The 16,993-nt window shown below is 53.2% G+C and overlaps 1 protein-coding gene across 7 annotated transcripts in view; it reads left to right on the top strand.

Annotated features, from left to right (window-relative positions):
* Positions 1–16,993, top strand: part of DLGAP2 (DLG associated protein 2) — a 399,292-nt gene that overhangs the window by 321,736 nt on the left and 60,563 nt on the right. For all 7 annotated transcript variants that reach the window (XM_042934155.1, XM_042934156.1, XM_042934153.1 and 4 more), the window contains one exon: positions 8,612–8,759. In XM_042934155.1, the coding sequence (XP_042790089.1) occupies positions 8,612–8,759 (148 nt within the window). The remainder of the gene's footprint in view (positions 1–8,611; positions 8,760–16,993) is intronic.

Genomic DNA, 16,993 nt, shown 5'->3' on the forward strand with positions numbered 1-16,993 from the left:
TCAAACACTGCCAAAGGAGCACGTTCAGTGAAGTCCACACGTATATGAATCTAGTCCTCATGGCATGAGGTGGTAAGGATTTAAGCAAAGGGCTTCAGTCATAACTTTGGATGTTGAGGAACAGGATTTGGAACTTCCAGAGTGGAAGGAGGTACGGGTTGGGGGATGCAAAGGGACAACACAGAAGCAAAGGAGCCATAGTGAGGGAACCCCCAAATCTGCATAAACACTGGTAACCCCTAAACTGAGTTTAGTTTTCAGCTGCTGGCACTGAAGGTGATTAAAAGTTAGGGACTGAAGCCCAGCAAATCACGGTGTCTCAAAAATAGCAAGAGACCTGAACACGGTGAACATTGAACTCAGCAAATACTTGGAGCTTTCTGCAGACGCATCCTGTGAATGTGTCTAACCACACACCCACCAGCTCAGGAGGATCCACCAGAACAAAAATCCATACTCTTCAGAGGAAGATAACAGGATCCAGAGTCTCTATCAACAATGTCCATTATACCTAAGAAAAAAGAAGAGGAAAAAAAAACATGCAAAGTTGTAGCAAAGTGATACTCGCTAACAAGAAAAAAAATGAACACCTGAGATGACCCAGATGTTGGGCTTAGCCAAGAAGAACTTTAAAGCAGCTATGATAAGGTCTTCTATGTAATATAAACACAGCTATTATAAGGTTCTAGGTCTTAAAGGAAAAGATGGTCTTGATGAGTGAACAGATTGTGGAAAGAACCAACTGACATTTCAGGAACAGAAGAGTGAGAAGTTCACTGCTCAAGGGCAGATTGAGAATGCAGAAGGAAAAAGTTTTGGTAATTTGAAAAGTTGATAAACCCCTAGCAAGACTGACCACCTAAAAAAGGGGGAGTGGGGAGATGAAGAAAACACATATTATAAATATTAGGAACATAAAAGGGAATTATTGTAGATCCAACAGAGATGAAAAGGAAAATAAGGGGCAGAGGTGCCTGGATGGCTAAGTCGGTTAAGCGTCTGACTTTGGCTCGGGTCATGATCTCATGATTGGTGGGTTCAAGCCCCACGTTGAGCTTTGTGCTGACAGCTCAGAGCCTGGAGCCTGCTTCAAATTCTGTGTCTCCCTCTCTTTCTCTCTGCCCCTGCCTCGCTCATGCTCTGTCTGTCTCTCTCTCTCTCTCTCTCTCTCTCTCTCTCAAAATAAATAAACATTAAAAAAAAAGGAAATAAGGGGAAACTGTGAACAAATTTATGCCAATAAATTCTACAGCTTATATGAATTGGACTAATTCCTTCAAAAACATAGTTTTTCATAGAAAGAAATATAAATAGAAAAATCCACGGAAGAAGAAATAGAAAATCCATATAGCTCTACGATGTATTTCAAAGATTTAATTCACTATTAAAAACATTCCCACAAAGAAAATTTTTGGCCACAATAGTTTCACTGGTAAATTTCCATTAAATCCTAAAGGAAATAATAACACAAATCATGTAAAAACTTATTAACTGGAGAGTGAAGGAATATGATACTTCTCAACTTATTTTATGGAGGCTGCTTCACTCTGATACCAAAAGTGTTACCCAAAAAAGGCACTTACTGAGCAATGTATTGTTTTAAAATAACAAAATATTAACATTCCAAATCCAATAATATATAAAGAGAACCAAGTGCAGTTTCTTCATGACCAAATAGGGTTTATTCCAGGAATGCATGGTTAGCTTAATCTCTCTCTAAAAATCAATGAAGGGATCTACCATATTAGTAAGTAAAGAAGAAACCAAGACATGAGGAAAAAAATAAAAATCTCAGCAACTCTGGAATAAAAGGGAAACTTCTCCAGTTGGGTGGAGAGCCAATATACATATTAAAATTATCTAAGATTGGGTAAAAGATAGGGCATCAACCCTCACCATTTGTCCTTAACATTAGAGCGGAGGATAGCCAGTAATAAGGCAAGCAAGACAAACAAAATCGAGACTAAAAAAGAACTTCATTCTGTTTATTCTCAGAAGACAAGACCATTCACACAAAAAACCTAAGGAAAATACAAAACAAATACTACAACAAATATTGGCATTTACCAAGGCCAGGTCAGTAGCCAAATAATGTAAAAATCAACCATATTTCTCAATGAACAATTGGAAATGTAAAATTTGTGGGGTTTTGGAGAGTTTGTACTTGGCAATCTTCTTCACCTATTTTGCTCATTCACCTGCCACCCTCCTCTCTGGCAACAAGCAGCTGTTCTCTGTGTATAACAGTCTATTTCTGTTTTTTGTTTATTTGTTTTTTATTGAGATTCCACATATGCAGGAAATCATGTGCTAGTTGTCTTTCTCTATCTGCCTTATTTCATTTAACGTAATATCCTAGTCCTGTTGTCTAAGTGGCAAGATTTCATACTTTTTCATGGCTGTGTAATATTCTAGTGAGAGAGAGAGAGAGAGAGAGAGAGAGAGAGAGAGAGAGAGAGAGATCTTCTTTATCTGGTCATCTATTGACGGACAATTAGGTCGCTTCCTTGTCTTGGCTATTGTCAATAATACTGCAGTAAACACAGAGGTGCATGTATTCCTGAAATTCGTGTTTTTAGTTTCTTTGGGTTAATACCCAGTAGTGGAATTATGGGTTCTTATGGTAGTTGCATTTTGGTTTTCTGAGGAGCCTCCATGCTGTTTTCCAGAGCAGCCACACCAGCTTATGTCCCCACCAGCAATGTATAAGGTCTTCCTTTTTTCTACATCCTCGCCAACACTTGTTATTTGTAAAAGGGTTTTAAATATCTCAACAGCGTCATCGAATCTCTACTCCGGAAACCACAAACGCTGCTCCTGGACAAACTGACAGGAAAATTCTCAAATATACATCAAAATGCAAACAAGGTTGGAGGAGCCAAACAATGTTGACAAAGAACAAAACTGGGCAACTCATGTCCTTGGCTTTTTGTCCCAGTCCAGACGCAGAACACCGCACCTCTTCAAGGACCCCCTCCCCTTGTAGGGAATGGTGTTTGGAAGCCAAGAGGCAGGCGCTCCCTGGGCTCATTGCTGGTCCCTCTTAGCTACCACACACACGTCCGAAATTATTTTGGCGTCTCCATCGGGCTAAGCGTGAATTCACGTTGTTTCGTGGCCCCAGGTAAAGTCTACCGTGGTGACTGTGCCGTGTGCACTTGAGGGACGTGCGGCTGAGGCTGTTGTTGGTTGGAAGACAGTGTGGTTTGGAGCAAGAGTAGAACAGGGTTTCTCGGCCACAGCACTACTGATATTTGGGGCCAGACGACTCTTTCCTCGGGAGCCTTCTGTGCACCTGCTGGACGTGCAACCTCATCTCTGGCTGCGGCCGTTACATGCCCCTCCCCCGAGTGGTGGTGACCCAACCTTTCCCCAGACCTTGTCCCACGGGAGGGGGAACCTCCCTCGGTTAAGAACCGCTCGAAGAGATTACATCGGTGTGGCCAGAGAGTGGATCTCACCGGCACGTGTGAGACCTGTGCTCGTCCGAAGACACCGGTGAGAAACTGGACAAGGCCAGCCCCAGAGTGAAGGAAAACGTCTGGCATTCGTGTCTGACAAGGGCGCTGAATGCCCGATGTAGGAAGAGCCCCACAAAACAAAAACGTGAACCAAGTAACCCGATTTTTAAACTAGAAAAGCTGAAAAGTCCCGTCGCAAGAGAAGATACACAAATGGTCACCGCGGGAATGAGAAGTACAGCTTTGGTGAGATAGCGCTTCAGGGCCGCTACAGGGGCTTAAACGAGGAGGGGTGGGGACACAAGATCCCAGGGAGGGTGTGGCTTACAGAGGGCAGGCAGAACTTGCCCAGGTTGTATTTGAGACCCGTGCATCTTGCTGCGTATCGACTCTGCTTCCACTAATAAAAACGTAGTGGGTATTTCCACTTCTGTTCTACGATTTCCATTTTAGAGGGAAAAAAATCTTTTTCTTCTTGTCGGAACTGTTCAAACAGTTGAAATGTTCACTTGAGGCAGAATCTCACATGGAAAAATGGGGTCCCATCCGGGCAGCCCCTCCCCTATCAGCTGCCCCCGCCCCCAGGAGACACCCTCACCAGACTCCCTGGAAGACAATGGAGAGCCGCCACTCTGGGCCCCCCTGGCCGCGTCCAGGCCTCCTGAGGGACAGATTCAATGCGACGTCTGTTAACCAAGCACTCGCCAGGTGAAGGCCCCACTCTCAGCCTACCGTGGAGAACATCCCCACTGTTCAGTGAACGCTGTGCGTTAAGTCCTGATCCTCACCTTGTAGACGCTCCCTGAGCAGGGACCGTCCGCAGGGACACGGGGGCCTGTCCTCCTTGGGGACAGGACTTGGATGGAAGCCTGTCTCCCGGGACTTGGGAGCCCGTCTTTGGGGACATGGGAGCATCTCTGGGGATGTGGGAGCCCGTCTGAGGGGACGCAGGAGCCCGTCTCTGGGGACGCGGGAGCAGGGGTTGAGCAAAGGGAACACAGGCCAGCTTCCGTCCCCGCCCCCCACCCCCCGCCCCGGACCCAGCTCCCAGGCAGAGCTGTGTTCACACGGGGGCCTCTCTTGCCTCCCCCGCCCAAGTGTCCTTCCCACAGCATCTTCTCACTTCCCAAAAACACATGGACTCGTCCCCCCAGAACTCACGACTTTTCTCAGATGACCCTGGCGCTGTCCTCCGCATGGACAAGTGCAACAAATTGTTTGAAATGGTCACTTACACTATCACTTTCTTGTCTTTGCTGCGGTCAGTTTCTGCCCCAAATCCACCGAAGTCATTTCCCCGGTGGCCTCTGTGACCCCTGATTGCGCTGAGAGCCGCCCCCACAGCCTGGTCTCCTCGCCTCGGCCTCGCTGGCTCCCTGACGCCCAGGTGGCCCTTCCTCTCCATCCCTGCTCCCCTGTGGTGACCGGTGACCTTGCTCCGCGTCACCCTCCGGCCTTGGGGCTCACGCCTGTTCCACCTTTCTGCCCCTCGGACGAATAATCAGCGGACACTGTGCCCCAAGCAGGAGAATGAATGCACGACCACAGAAGCACCACGCAGCTCTTCATAGCGTGGAGCGATGCCCTCTGCGTGTGGAGCGGACACGTTCAGGGTGGATAAAATGGCTTCCTTCTATTTCTCCCTCACGCAATCTGAATCAGTCTTCACCACTTTCCTAAGGAGACCAACATAAAGGGGTGGTTTATTTTGTCTACATTTTCGAGTCTGTTTATATGGATCTACGCAGCTGAAAGCAGAGGCCTGGTTAGCATGTATTTCGTTCTGTGAGCCTGTGTTGCAAGCATCTGAGGTCGCAGAAGAGGCTTGTCAGCCTGGGATGCAGCCCATGGGCCCAGAATGGCCGCGGGCAGGAAGGGAGACGTGGGAATTCTAGAAGCCTCCTCCCCGCTGTGTGGTCACCGTCCCTCTCGCAGCCTTCCAACACGGGCCTCCCTGGTGCCTGTGCACATAAGACTGTCCAGTGTGGGTGTAGTTTGGAAGGGAAAGAACTGGAAAAAATACCTTCATGTTATCCTGGAAAACTTTTTGTAGTTTCCTTTTAACATTTCCTCAGCTGCTGCCAACCTATGCGTGAAAATAACCTCTACCCCTGACAACGAGCATCCCAAGGTAGAAAGTGTCGATTTGAGGAAGTAACCAAGGGGCTTCGAGGGGGTTTCAAAATGCTATAGGATTCCCGAGGATGGTTTCTAGGGAGGAACGGGAGTGTCCTGGGGTCAGGGTTCCCGGGGATCTTGGTATGTCCTGTGCAGAAGACACATGATGCTGGCTTCTAACCCCAGTTGTGCCTCTTAGTCTTGCTTCCTGCTTTTCAGCCTCCAGGTCTGTGATTTACAAAGACAGCTGGTCCTCGGGACACTGTATCATAAAATGCTAAACCATTACAATAAAAACAAAATTCAAGGGGCGCCTCAGTGGCTCAGTCAGATAAGCATCCGACTTCAGTTCAGGTCATGACCTCACGGTTCGTGGGTTTGAGCCCCACGTCAGGCTCTGTGCCGACAGCCCGGAGCCTGGAGCCTGCTTCGGATTCTGTGTCTCCCTCTCCCTCTGCCCCTCCCCCGCTCATGCTCTGTCTCTGCCTCTTTCTCTCTCTCTCTCTCTCTGTCAAAAATAAATAAACATGAAAAAATTAAAAATATTCTATTGGGGCACCTGGGTGGCTCAGTCGGTTAAGCATCCGACTTCGGCTCAGGTCACGATCTCACGGTCCATGAGTTCGAGCCCCACGTCGGTCTCTGTGATGACAGCTCAGAGCCTGGAGCCTGTTTCAGATTCTGTGTCTCCCTCTCTCTCTGACCCTCCCCCGTTCATGCTCTGTCTCTCTCTGTCTCAAAAATAAATAAACGTTAAAAAAATTAAAAAAAAAATAAAAATATTCTATTAAGCCTAATGAGGCTGAAGTTGGTCCTCCAGTAATGGAGGACCATGCTTTGGGGGCTGTCTGCTTCTATGACTCCGTAGCTGTGATCTTGGGGCTGAAGGCATGAATTCTGCAGCCAGATGCATGCACAGAGTCTGGCTGGGCCATGCGCTCTGTGTGAGCCTACTCCAGCCACGCCGTGTCCCGTTTTTACAATGTGGAACGATCACAGCACAAGAGCATGCAGCCAGCGTTAACTATTGTGAGTCACTGTTCAAAAGAAAAAAAAAGAATGTGTTCAGCGTTCTACAATGGCAACTTTTCTCTAAGTGGCATGCCCGGTTTGGGAAGAGAGAGGTCACGGGAGTTAGAAAACGTGTTGGAAACATAGAATCGCAACATATACCAAATCATGTGTGAGTGCCATCCAAAAGCCACCAAAAGGGTCATCTGCTCTCATTCCGAGGACACGTGTTCACTCACAGCGCCCGGCATGGGCTAAAAGCGCCGATTCAGAGACAAACACCAATCGTTCTTTAGGGGCTCTGAGACCCGAGGATGTCACCACGCGAGGTGGTCGTGTCAGTCACAGGGGAGAGCTAGTCTATAGGAAGAAAGTGCGAAATCAGTACCAACCGGCAGAAATGCAAGGTGTGAAATGAGCCATGTCAAGGAAACAGAAGGAGGGAGAAATGCAGAACGCTTGCATTTTTGCAGAGTCAGAAGTGAGGCCAGGAGCCTAAGTCAGGGGTTTGCGCAGAGGCTGTGCCCACACGTGCACACAGGACGAGGGACAGCACACACACACAAACACTGATGAGGGGGCCCGGCCCTCTCGCCCCCACACAGTCCTGGCTGCCGTCTGTTGGCTTTTTGCCGCTCCCACGGACTCTGGCCACTTCCCTGCCACATCCACAGCGGGTGGCCACACGTGGGGGTTTGCTCACCCGTCTTCCTGGTGGTCAGGCCCGGCGCCCGCCCTGGTGTGGGTGTGGATCCCCAGGCTGAAGCAGGGGGGTCACACGAGGCGTCCAGGCAGAGCCGCTGTCCCCGTCATGTGCCCACACCAGACCTGCCTTATGCCAGTTTCCTTCTCTGTCTTTGTTTTGTTTTGAGCGAAGGGAGCTGGAATGTTACACACCTGGTTTTGAAGCAAAAATCACCATAATAATAATTCGTAATATAAATTGTATTCTATTTATATATAAATGAGCGTTATTGATTTTAGCAGAAATAACGACTTCAAATCTGTAATAAATGGGCTTTGTTTAATCTGCACATGTCACAGAGCCCAAGCCCTTGTCTGCTGTCCCATTTTCAAAGAAAGAAGTAAATCACAGAGAAAACAAATTGCGTCTGGAATTTGCTCTGAATGGCAAGGTGCTTACTTTAACCGGCCGCAGAGCCAGACTCTGGCAATCCAGTATTTGGGTACATGTTTACATGCAGACAGGTGTGCTGGCCCCGTCGAGTGTCCCGGTGTGACCCAGCACAGCAAAGAAGAACAGCTAATTCCCTTCTTACTACTCCAGTGTTTGCTCAGATAAATTGAGTTTTTATTATGGAAAGATTGTCAACAGAACTTGAAAGAAAGAGAATTCAGTTGGCCGGGAGTTTAAGCTAAGCCGACCTTTCCATCTGCCAGACGCCCTCACGGTCTTCCCATACTTTTAACATTTTAGAAAATAGCAAGAAAGGGGATCAGAGAACACTGATTTTTAGGAGCATTTGGAGGAAGATGACCGTTAGGATAATGAGACGCAGTTGACTTCTTAGTCTGCTCTTTCTGTCCTCCCATCCCAGAGTCTGGACGACGTTGCACAAGCGAAAACAGAAGGCTGGCCTCTTTTTTAACTTTATTTTTCCGAATGCGTAAAGTTGCCAGAAGCTAACATGATTTTTATGAGACTCTCAGGGTTTGGGCTTAAATTCAGGAGCCAGGTCCGCTGTTGTGCTGTGTGAACGGTTCCAGTGCTTTCCAGCGCCCTGTTTCGTTTGTGTGGAACGATCCGGACTTCCCTACCTGGCCATAAAAAGCCAGCTTTCCAAGAAGCTTTGTAAATAGCACCACTCCCTCCCCGCCATTACTTCTGTAGCTGAACCTGCGGGTATTCGCCCAAGACCAAGCTGTCCGTCAAAAGACAAACACGTGGCTGGAAATTTTCTAACAGCCGCTCGGCGGCGGCTGGAACGCCCCTCACCTGCTCTCCCCCTTCGGTGCATGCTCATGGAACGCCTTTCTCTTCATTTCTTTTTCTCTTTTAGCCAGAGCTACCTGCAAGCCGCAAGGGACGTGTCTGCTGCCCACAGCCTGGACCCCTCTGCCAAGTACAACTCCCCGAAATTCCGCTCCCGGAACCAGAGCTACATGAGAGCCGTCAGCACCCTGAGTCAGGCCAGCTGTGTGAGCCAGGTTGGGAACCCTCTCCGTCCCCTCTCCCTCGGGTCCGGTCTCTGAAGCCACGTCCTCACGGCAGTCACCTGCTCGGGGGACGGCGGCCCCGCCCGTGTCCGAGGAAGGCAGCGAACGCAGGTGACGTTCCTGCCTGGCATCGTCTGGCTGCAGACGCAGGGACCCTGTGAGACTCGGTTCTCCACGCCCCCTACGCCGGCCTCCTCTGGGTAAGGGGTGGCGCCTCGGCTGCCTCAGCTCAGACTGTCCTCTCCCCAGGCGGCTTCCCCGCTGACACGGGCGGGGCAGGGCCGTGACAGTCAGGCTGTCTGTGCTGGCCTCCACCGCGGACGCTGGGGGTCCAGTAAGAAGAGGTGAAACTGGTGGGTGGTGCTTGGTGCCCCCAGAGTCGTGTCTGTCGGGCTCAGAGGACCATGCCCGGCTTCACACGCGGCCCCGGTGGGATCCGTGGCCCCGGGTGAACGGCGGGTGTGGCCGCCGGCGAGTCGGGGACCCCACAGGCGTTCCCTCCCTGCTCTGAGCTGTGCGAAGAACGCGCCAGAGCAAGATGAGCCGTATGCCGGAGAATCACTAGGAATTGCATCTCTAAGTTTTTGACTAAACAGGTTGCTTACTGGTTTCAGCTGCCGTTAAGAGCGGTGCCGGAGGTTTTGAGGGCTCCACCACGTGCCTCCTTCCGCTCACTGCAGGGCGGGCGCCGAGAGGGCGGCCCGCTGCCTCTGACACCCGTAGCCTGTGCAGTCCCTCAACCATCGCGAACTTCTTTCCCGTCGGTGGGGAGAGTAAGGCGGCCACCCAGGGTGGTAGGGAGAGGCAGTCCAGCTCGCACAGCGCACGGGGCGGTGGCTGGAGGGTGCCGGGCATCGCTGCGCAGACAGGGGCACGTGCTGAGTCCTCAGTAAGTGACACCCTCAGTGCCACCGCAGGATCATGGTAGCAGTGGCCGTAAGTACGCGGTCCCTCCTGCTCACGGATTGTGCCGCGGGCTTCCGGCAGCTTGCCGGGGGCTCGAGCGAGCCGAAGACTCTCTTGCCCAGGCTGTCACTGCCTCGTAGAGCAAGAGCCTGCTCATCTTGCCGTTTGTTGTCTCGTCAGAAAGCCGTGCTCCGGACCTCTTCTCCTACCCTGTCCGGGTTTTTCCTGTCCCGCAACCGAAGAAAGAAAGACCTTACTCGTTAATCAGCTCAGACGCGATTCCTCCTCAAACACAGGATGAGGTCTCCATCCGCCGCAGAGAATGCCAGTGACCCTTTGTCCCCCCATGACAAGGAAAGGACCGTTCCTGAGTCTGTACACCGGGGCCGTGCCGGCCTTAGCCCCGGACCCCGACCCTGGGCGAACCGGGACAGAGGGTCACGCCATGGTCCCAACTCAAATGCCCCTGCTAATAATAATGAGAACAGCAGTAACGACAGCAGACGGACAGCAACTAGACTACCGTAATTACCGACTTGATTGGGGACACACCCCGTTTCAGAGTAAAGCCCAAGGTGACGGCAGGAGGTGGTAGCTAAAGAGAGCGGCTGTGCCCAGAGGCACCCTTCCCCACGCCCGCACACCTGTCCTGAGAGGCCAGCGGCCTTTCCGCCTCCAGCAGCCGCGTCGCCAAAGTAGGGCCTCAGAGTCACACACGACCCACGAGGTTTGCAGCAGGGCCAGGTTTGCACTGCAGACGCTTTGTCTTTCTCTTTCCTCCTCCCTCCCTCCCTCCCTCCTTTCTTCCTTCCTTCCTTCCTTCCTTCCTTCCTTCCTTCCTTCCTTCCTTCCTTTTCCTTCTTTCCTTCTTTCCTTCCCTCCTTCCTCCTTTCCTTCCTTCCTCCTTTCCTTCCTCCCTCCCTTCCTTCCTTCCTCCTTCCTTCCTTCCTCCTTCCTTCCTTCCTTCCTTCCTTCCTTCCTTTCTTTTCCTTCCTTCCTTCCTTCCTTCCTTCCTTCCTTTCTTTTCCTTCCTTCCTTCCTTCCTTCCTTCCTTCCTTCCTTCCCCTTCCTTCCTTCCTTCCTTCCTTCCTTCCTTCCTTCCCCTTCCTTCCTTCCTTCCTTCCTTCCTTCCTTCCTTTCTTTTCCTTCCTTCCTTCCTTCCTCCTTTCCTTCCTTCCTTCCTTCCTTCCTTCCTTCCTTCCTTCCTTCTTTCCTTCCTTCCTTCCTCCCTTCTTTCCTTCCTCCTTCCTTCCTTCCTCCTTCCTTCCTTCCTTCCTTCTTTCCTTCCTTCCTTCCTTTCTTTTCCTTCCTTCCTCCTTCCTTCCTTCCTCCTTCCTTCCTTCCTTCCTTCTTTCCTTCCTTCCTTCCTTTCTTTTCCTTCCTTCCTTCCTTCCTTCCTTCCTTCCTTCCTTTTCCTTCCTTCCTTCCTTCATTCCTTCCTTCCTTTCTCTTCTTTCCTTCCTTCCTTCCTTCCTTCCCTTCTCTCCCTTTCTTCCTTCCTTTCCTTCCTTCCTTCCTTCCTTCCTTTCTTTTCCTTCCTCCCTTCCTTCCTTCCTCCTTCCTTCCTTCCTGCTTTCCTTCCTTCCTTCCTTCCTTCCTTCCTTTCTTTCTTTTCCTTCCTTCCTTCCTTCCTTCCTTCCTTCCTTCCTTCCCTCCTTCCTCCTTTCCTTCCTTCCTCCTTTCCTTCCTTCCTTCCTTCCTTCCTTCCTTCCTTCCTTTTCCTTCCTTCCTTCCTTCCTTCCTTCCTTCCTCCCTCCCTCCCTTCCTTCCTTCCTTTCTCTTCTTTCCTTCCTTCCTTCCTTCCTTCCTTCCTTCCTTCCTTTCTTTCTTTCTGGAGTGCAGCCAACAGGACGTTACCTTAGATTCAGGCTACACATAGTGATTTGACTCTTACACACTGTGCGGAGCTCACCATCTGTCCTGTTACGTTGCTGGTACAATGTAATGACCTCCGCCCCACCATGCCTGTTATTTCTGTGACTCATTTGCTCCATCAGAAGCCTGCATCTGCCACCCCTTCAGCCATTTTGCCCAGCCCCCTCCTCATCCCCCATCCCCTCCTCATCCCCCATCCCCAGCAACCATGTTTGTTCTCCATGTTTATGGGTCTGATTCCGCTTTCTCTCTGTTTTCACTTGCTCTCAACAAACAGATTCCAGTTGAACGCACACCATACCTCTTCAGACATTCCTGTGAAACTGGCCAGTTTCCCTGGGGCTCCTCATCATTATTTTCCAGACACATAAGCCATGTACTACCCTCAAGTATGTGTGTTTTTGGTGAACCCAAGCTGGGATTTCCAAAAATATGTCGGTAAAAAAAAAAACACACTCTCACACCTTTCTGTATCTGAAAAGATTCGTCGTTGTAAATAATAGCAATAGAAGACCAGTTGGTTGTTTTACAGACTCTGATGACTTTGATTCCGATCGCTGAGTTCTAGGATAGGACTTTAACTTGCGCTCCAGTTTTAATTCTGAAAAAAGCATATAGTTCCTTAAGATACTCCCGGCACCCTGGTGGTGGGTGGGCCCGTTTCACTCGTGGGAACCGATCTGTAGTCATTGTGTGTCCGACCCTGGCCAGTGCACTCCAAGTCAGGGAGGAAGAGGCCGTTCCCAGTAACCGAGGACGATGCCTTTGGGGTGCTGCCTCTGGTGAACCCCTCGTGTCCCTGAGACACTTGGCTTGGTTGCTGAGCTGCGGAAGTTCACCCATCATCTTTAATACCCAACGTCTCTCGAGCAACAAACATGAAATTAAAAGTCTAACTGAGCCCCTGTGAGACTTGCTTATCTCTGAGCCATGCTGTGAGTTGAGCTTGAGTCTCTGAGCTCAGGTCCGGCTTCTCTGAGCTCACGAACCGGGGAAGAGTCCGCGTAGGCGTTTGGAGGGTCTGGGATGATGCCCTGGGGTTGCCGGCGGTGAGCGTCCGGGACGGTAATAGTGCACGTGCGGTTACCCCTGCCCAGTGACCAGCTTGAGGGATGGAATTTGTTTTTAACCACGAGAGTTCTCACCTGGAGGGATCTCACCGAAAACGCTAGAAACGCACATTGACAGGTTGCATTTCGGGAGGTGTCGGCATGACACAGGCCACCTGGGTGCAGACGCGCTGTGTGCCTGGGCCGTCCCATCGGCGCTGACCCTTCCCTGGCCTTTCCTTATCTCCCTGGGGTTCACCAGTTTGTCAGCCCATCGGACAGGGGACCCCAGTGCTGTTCTTATTCTCAGCACGACGTCCCTGTGGTTTCAGAGAACACAGTGGGCTTGTTGGTTGTACCCCCACCGCATGTAATGTCTGTCCGGCTGGGTCTAGACCTTACCCGGAAGAATGACCACGTTCTCCATTTCCCAGAAACGCACGGGGAGCGATAGGCTTGAAGACCACCTAGTCCTCCACCATCTGGTAAACGATAGTATGCTGGCGGTGTGGTCCCCATCAGTGTGATGGGCTCTGCCAGTGACTGTCACCCAGGGCCACCCAGCAGGGCACGACCTTGTGGTTTCCTGGCACACGCAGTGCCCAGCCACATGAACCGAGCTGCTTCCCGGCTGCACAGAGACTTGGGGACACACAGCAGCGAGGGAGGCCCTGGGTCTCGCAGCAGTCACCTGTCTGACAGCCAGGGCAGACCAGGGTTTCGTGTCTACACCTGGCATGTCCCACGGCCACCCATGTCCCACGGCACCCCAATCCCGTGCTCTGTGCCACCCTCCCATCCCCTCCATCCCCACCACACCGAGCAGCCTCCTTTCCTGCGTCACCTTGTCATCTTCCCACACCCCATGTGGAAGGCCTGTGTCCCACCTGGAGGGGTCACAAAGCCACGCAGATGCCCGCTGCCCACACATGCTGGCACTCCTGGGGTCGGGCGCTCCTTATGAGTCCCAGCCCCCTCCAAGCAAGCTGCAAGGACACATCCCTACTCATCCTCAGGCTGTGAAGTGGGTCCCCAGACCTCCCCCTGGCCCCTCACTGCAGACGGAAGGCACACGTGGGGAGGCACAGCTGAGCTGCGGTGCAGGAAGGGCACCTCAGCGGGAGTGAAATCACAGCCTCCAGCCAGCGGGGACCTGCCACACTCTTCCCCCACCCCGGCTGTTCTCACCTTCGGGGCGGCTCTGATGCCTCCTGAGCTCATCACTGCTCAGGCTGCACATTTGCTTTGTTTCAGTGCATCCGCCATCAGGGTAATTCTGTTTCTTGGAACTAGCAGGTGGTGCTAGGGGTCTGGCGTGTCCTAGAACTTGCAGGTGGTGCTGGAGGTCCGGCGTGTCCTAGAACTTGCAGGTGGTGCTGGAGGTCCGGCGTGTCCTAGAAAAGACAGGTGGTGCTGGGGTCCGGCGTGTCCTAGAAAAGACAGGTGGTGCTGGGGGTCCGGCGTGCCCTAGAACTGGCAGGTGGTGCTGGAGGTCTGGCGTGTCCTAGAAAAGACAGGTGGTGCTGGGGGTCCGGCATGTCCTAGAACTTGCAGGTGGTGCTAGGGTCTGGCATGGCAGGGACGCTGGGACCTCTGCATCCTGGCCGTGGAAGGGTCCTGGAGCTGGCAGGTGGTGCTGGGGTCCGGCCTGTCCTAGAACTTGCAGGTGGTGCTGGGGTCCGGCGTGGCAGGGACGCTGGGACCTCTGTATCCTGGCCGTGGAAGGGTCCTGGAGCTGGCAGGTGGTGCTGGGGTCCGGCCTGTCCTAGAACTTGCAGGTGGTGCTGGGGTCCGGCGTATCTGAGAGCTGGCAGGTGGTGCTGGGGTCCGGCCTGTCCTAGAACTTGCAGGTGGTGCTGGGGGTCCGGCATGCCCTAGAACTGGCAGGTGGTGCTGGAGGTCTGGCGTGTCCTAGAACTTGCAGGTGATGCTGGGGTCCGGCGTGTCCTGGAACTTGCAGGTGATGCTGGGGGTCCAGCGTGTCCTTGAGCTGGCAAGTGGTGTTGGGGGTCCGGCCTGTCCTAGAACTTGCAGGTGGTGCTGGGTGTCCAGTGTGTCCTAGAACTTGCAGGTGGTGCTGGGGGTCCAGCGTGTCCTTGAGCTGGCAGGTGGTGCTGGGGGTCTGGCGTGTCCTAGAACTTGCAGGTGGTGCTGGGGTCCGGCGTGTCCTAGAAAAGACAGGTGGTGCTGGGGGTCCGGCATATCCTAGAACTTTCAGGTGGTGCTGGGGGTCCGGCGTGCCCTAGAACTTGCAGGTGGTGCTGGGGTCCGGCGTGTCCTAGAAAAGACAGGTGGTGCTAGGGGTCCGGCGTTCCCTAGAACTTGCAGGTGGTGCTGGGGTCTGGCGTGGCAGTGACGCTGGGACCTCTGCATCCTGGCCATGGAAGGGTCCTGGAGCTGGCAGGTGGTGCTGGGGTCCGGCCTGTCCTAGAACTTGCAGGTGGTGCTGGGGGTCCGGCGTATCTGAGAGCTGGCAGGTGGTGCTGGGGGTCCGGGCCTGTCCTAGAACTTGCAGGTGGTGCTGGGGTCCGGCGTATCCGAGAGCTGGCAGGTGGTGCTGGGGGTCTGGCGTATCTGAGAGCTGGCAGGTGGTGCTGGGGGTCCGGCGTATCTGAGAGCTGGTAGGTGGTGCTGGGGGTCCAGCCTGTCCTAGAACTTGCAGGTGATGCTGGGGTCCGGCGTGTCCTGGAACTTGCAGGTGATGCTGGGGGTCCAGCGTGTCCTTGAGCTGGCAAGTGGTGTTGGGGGTCCGGCCTGTCCTAGAACTTGCAGGTGGTGCTGGGGGTCCGGTGTGTCCTAGAACTTGCAGGTGGTGCTGGAGGTCTGGCGTGTCCTAGAAAAGACAGGTGGTGCTGGGGTCCGGCGTGTCCTAGAAAAGACAGGTGGTGCTGGGGGTCCAGCGTGCCCTAGAACTTGCAGGTGGTGCTGGGGTCCGGCGTGCCCTAGAACTTGCAGGTGGTGCTGGGGGTCCGGCGTGTCCTAGAACTTGCAGGTGGTGCTGGGGTCCGGTGTGTCCTAGAAAAGACAGGTGGTGCTGGGGGTCCGGCGTGCCCTAGAACTGGCAGGTGGTGCTGGGGTCCGGCGTGGCAGGGACGCTGGGACCTCTGCATCCTGGCCGTGGAAGGGTCCTGGAGCTGGCAGGTGGTGCTGGGGTCCGGCCTGTCCTAGAACTTGCAGGTGGTGCTGGGGTCCGGCGTGTCCCTGAGCTGGCAGGTGGTGCTGGGGTCCGGCGTGTCCTAGAACTTGCAGGTGGTGCTGGGGGTCCAGCGTGTCCTTGAGCTGGCAGGTGGTGCTGGGGTCCGGCGTGTCCTAGAACTTGCAGGTGGTGCTGGGGGTCCGGCGTGTCCTTGAGCTGGCAGGTGGTGCTGGGGGTCCGGCGTGCCCTAGAACTTGCAGGTGGTGCTGGGGTCCGGTGTGGTGGGATCGCTGGGACCTCTGCATCCTGGCTGAGGAGGCACGCTTGCCTTCCCCACATCTTCCAGCCATGCCACTGTCTTATGGCCCCTTTTCTCTCTTCCTCTTGAAAAGCCTTCTCTGGCACTATGATGGCTTCCTTCTTAAAGGAAATTCTTAAAAACTGTGGTAAAATATCTGTAACAGAACTTTCCATCTTAACCGTGTTTCAGTGTGCAGGTCAGCGGTGCCACATGCTCGGACAGTGCCCCTCACCGTCCATCTCCAGACCTCTTCTGTCTGGCAGAATGCAGACTCTGTCCCTACCAAACACTGGCCGGTGTCCCCGGTGCCACCACCTCCGTGTCTCTGTGGACGTGAGTCCCCTGGACCTCCAGCCAGCGGACTCACCCGGCGTCTTTCCTTGTATGACTGGCTTCTTTCCCCCGGCAAGTGCCCTCACGGTCCGTCCACATCACAAGAACAGTCCACCATGTGCGTGTGGGTTTACAAGTATATGTCCTCCCCAGTCCCTGCTTTCAGTTCCTGTGGGTAAATATCCCGAAGTGGCCTCACCGGACCACAGCGGTTCTACGTTTAATCTCTGGAAGAACCGCCACCCTGTTTTCCACGGCGGCCACGTGCGGGGCCGTGTCTGCTCGCCATCTGTCATGACGTCTGCAGAGCCCACCCCCGGCTCTGCCACAGACTGGACAGTCACCCTGTCACCCCCACTTTCCCAGCTTGCCCCGCTTTGGCTGTTCCGTGCCCACATTTTCCAGAAGCAGGCCCGGTTGTGTTCTGAGTTCACGGTTCACAAAGGGAGACAGAGGAAGCCTCAGGCCACACTGATTGTCTTCCATAGCTTTTACCCCACTGGCTTGGCACCCTCCTGGGATTCCCGGGGACCAAGCCGTGCTTTGAGCCCCAATGTAAAACGACACCCACTTTTCCCAGTCCCCCTCAGGCTCGGTGAACGCATCAGCTCTCGGAGGACAGAGC

This window comes from Panthera leo, chromosome B1 (genome assembly GCF_018350215.1).
Source record: "Panthera leo isolate Ple1 chromosome B1, P.leo_Ple1_pat1.1, whole genome shotgun sequence".
NCBI lineage: Eukaryota > Metazoa > Chordata > Mammalia > Carnivora > Felidae > Panthera > Panthera leo.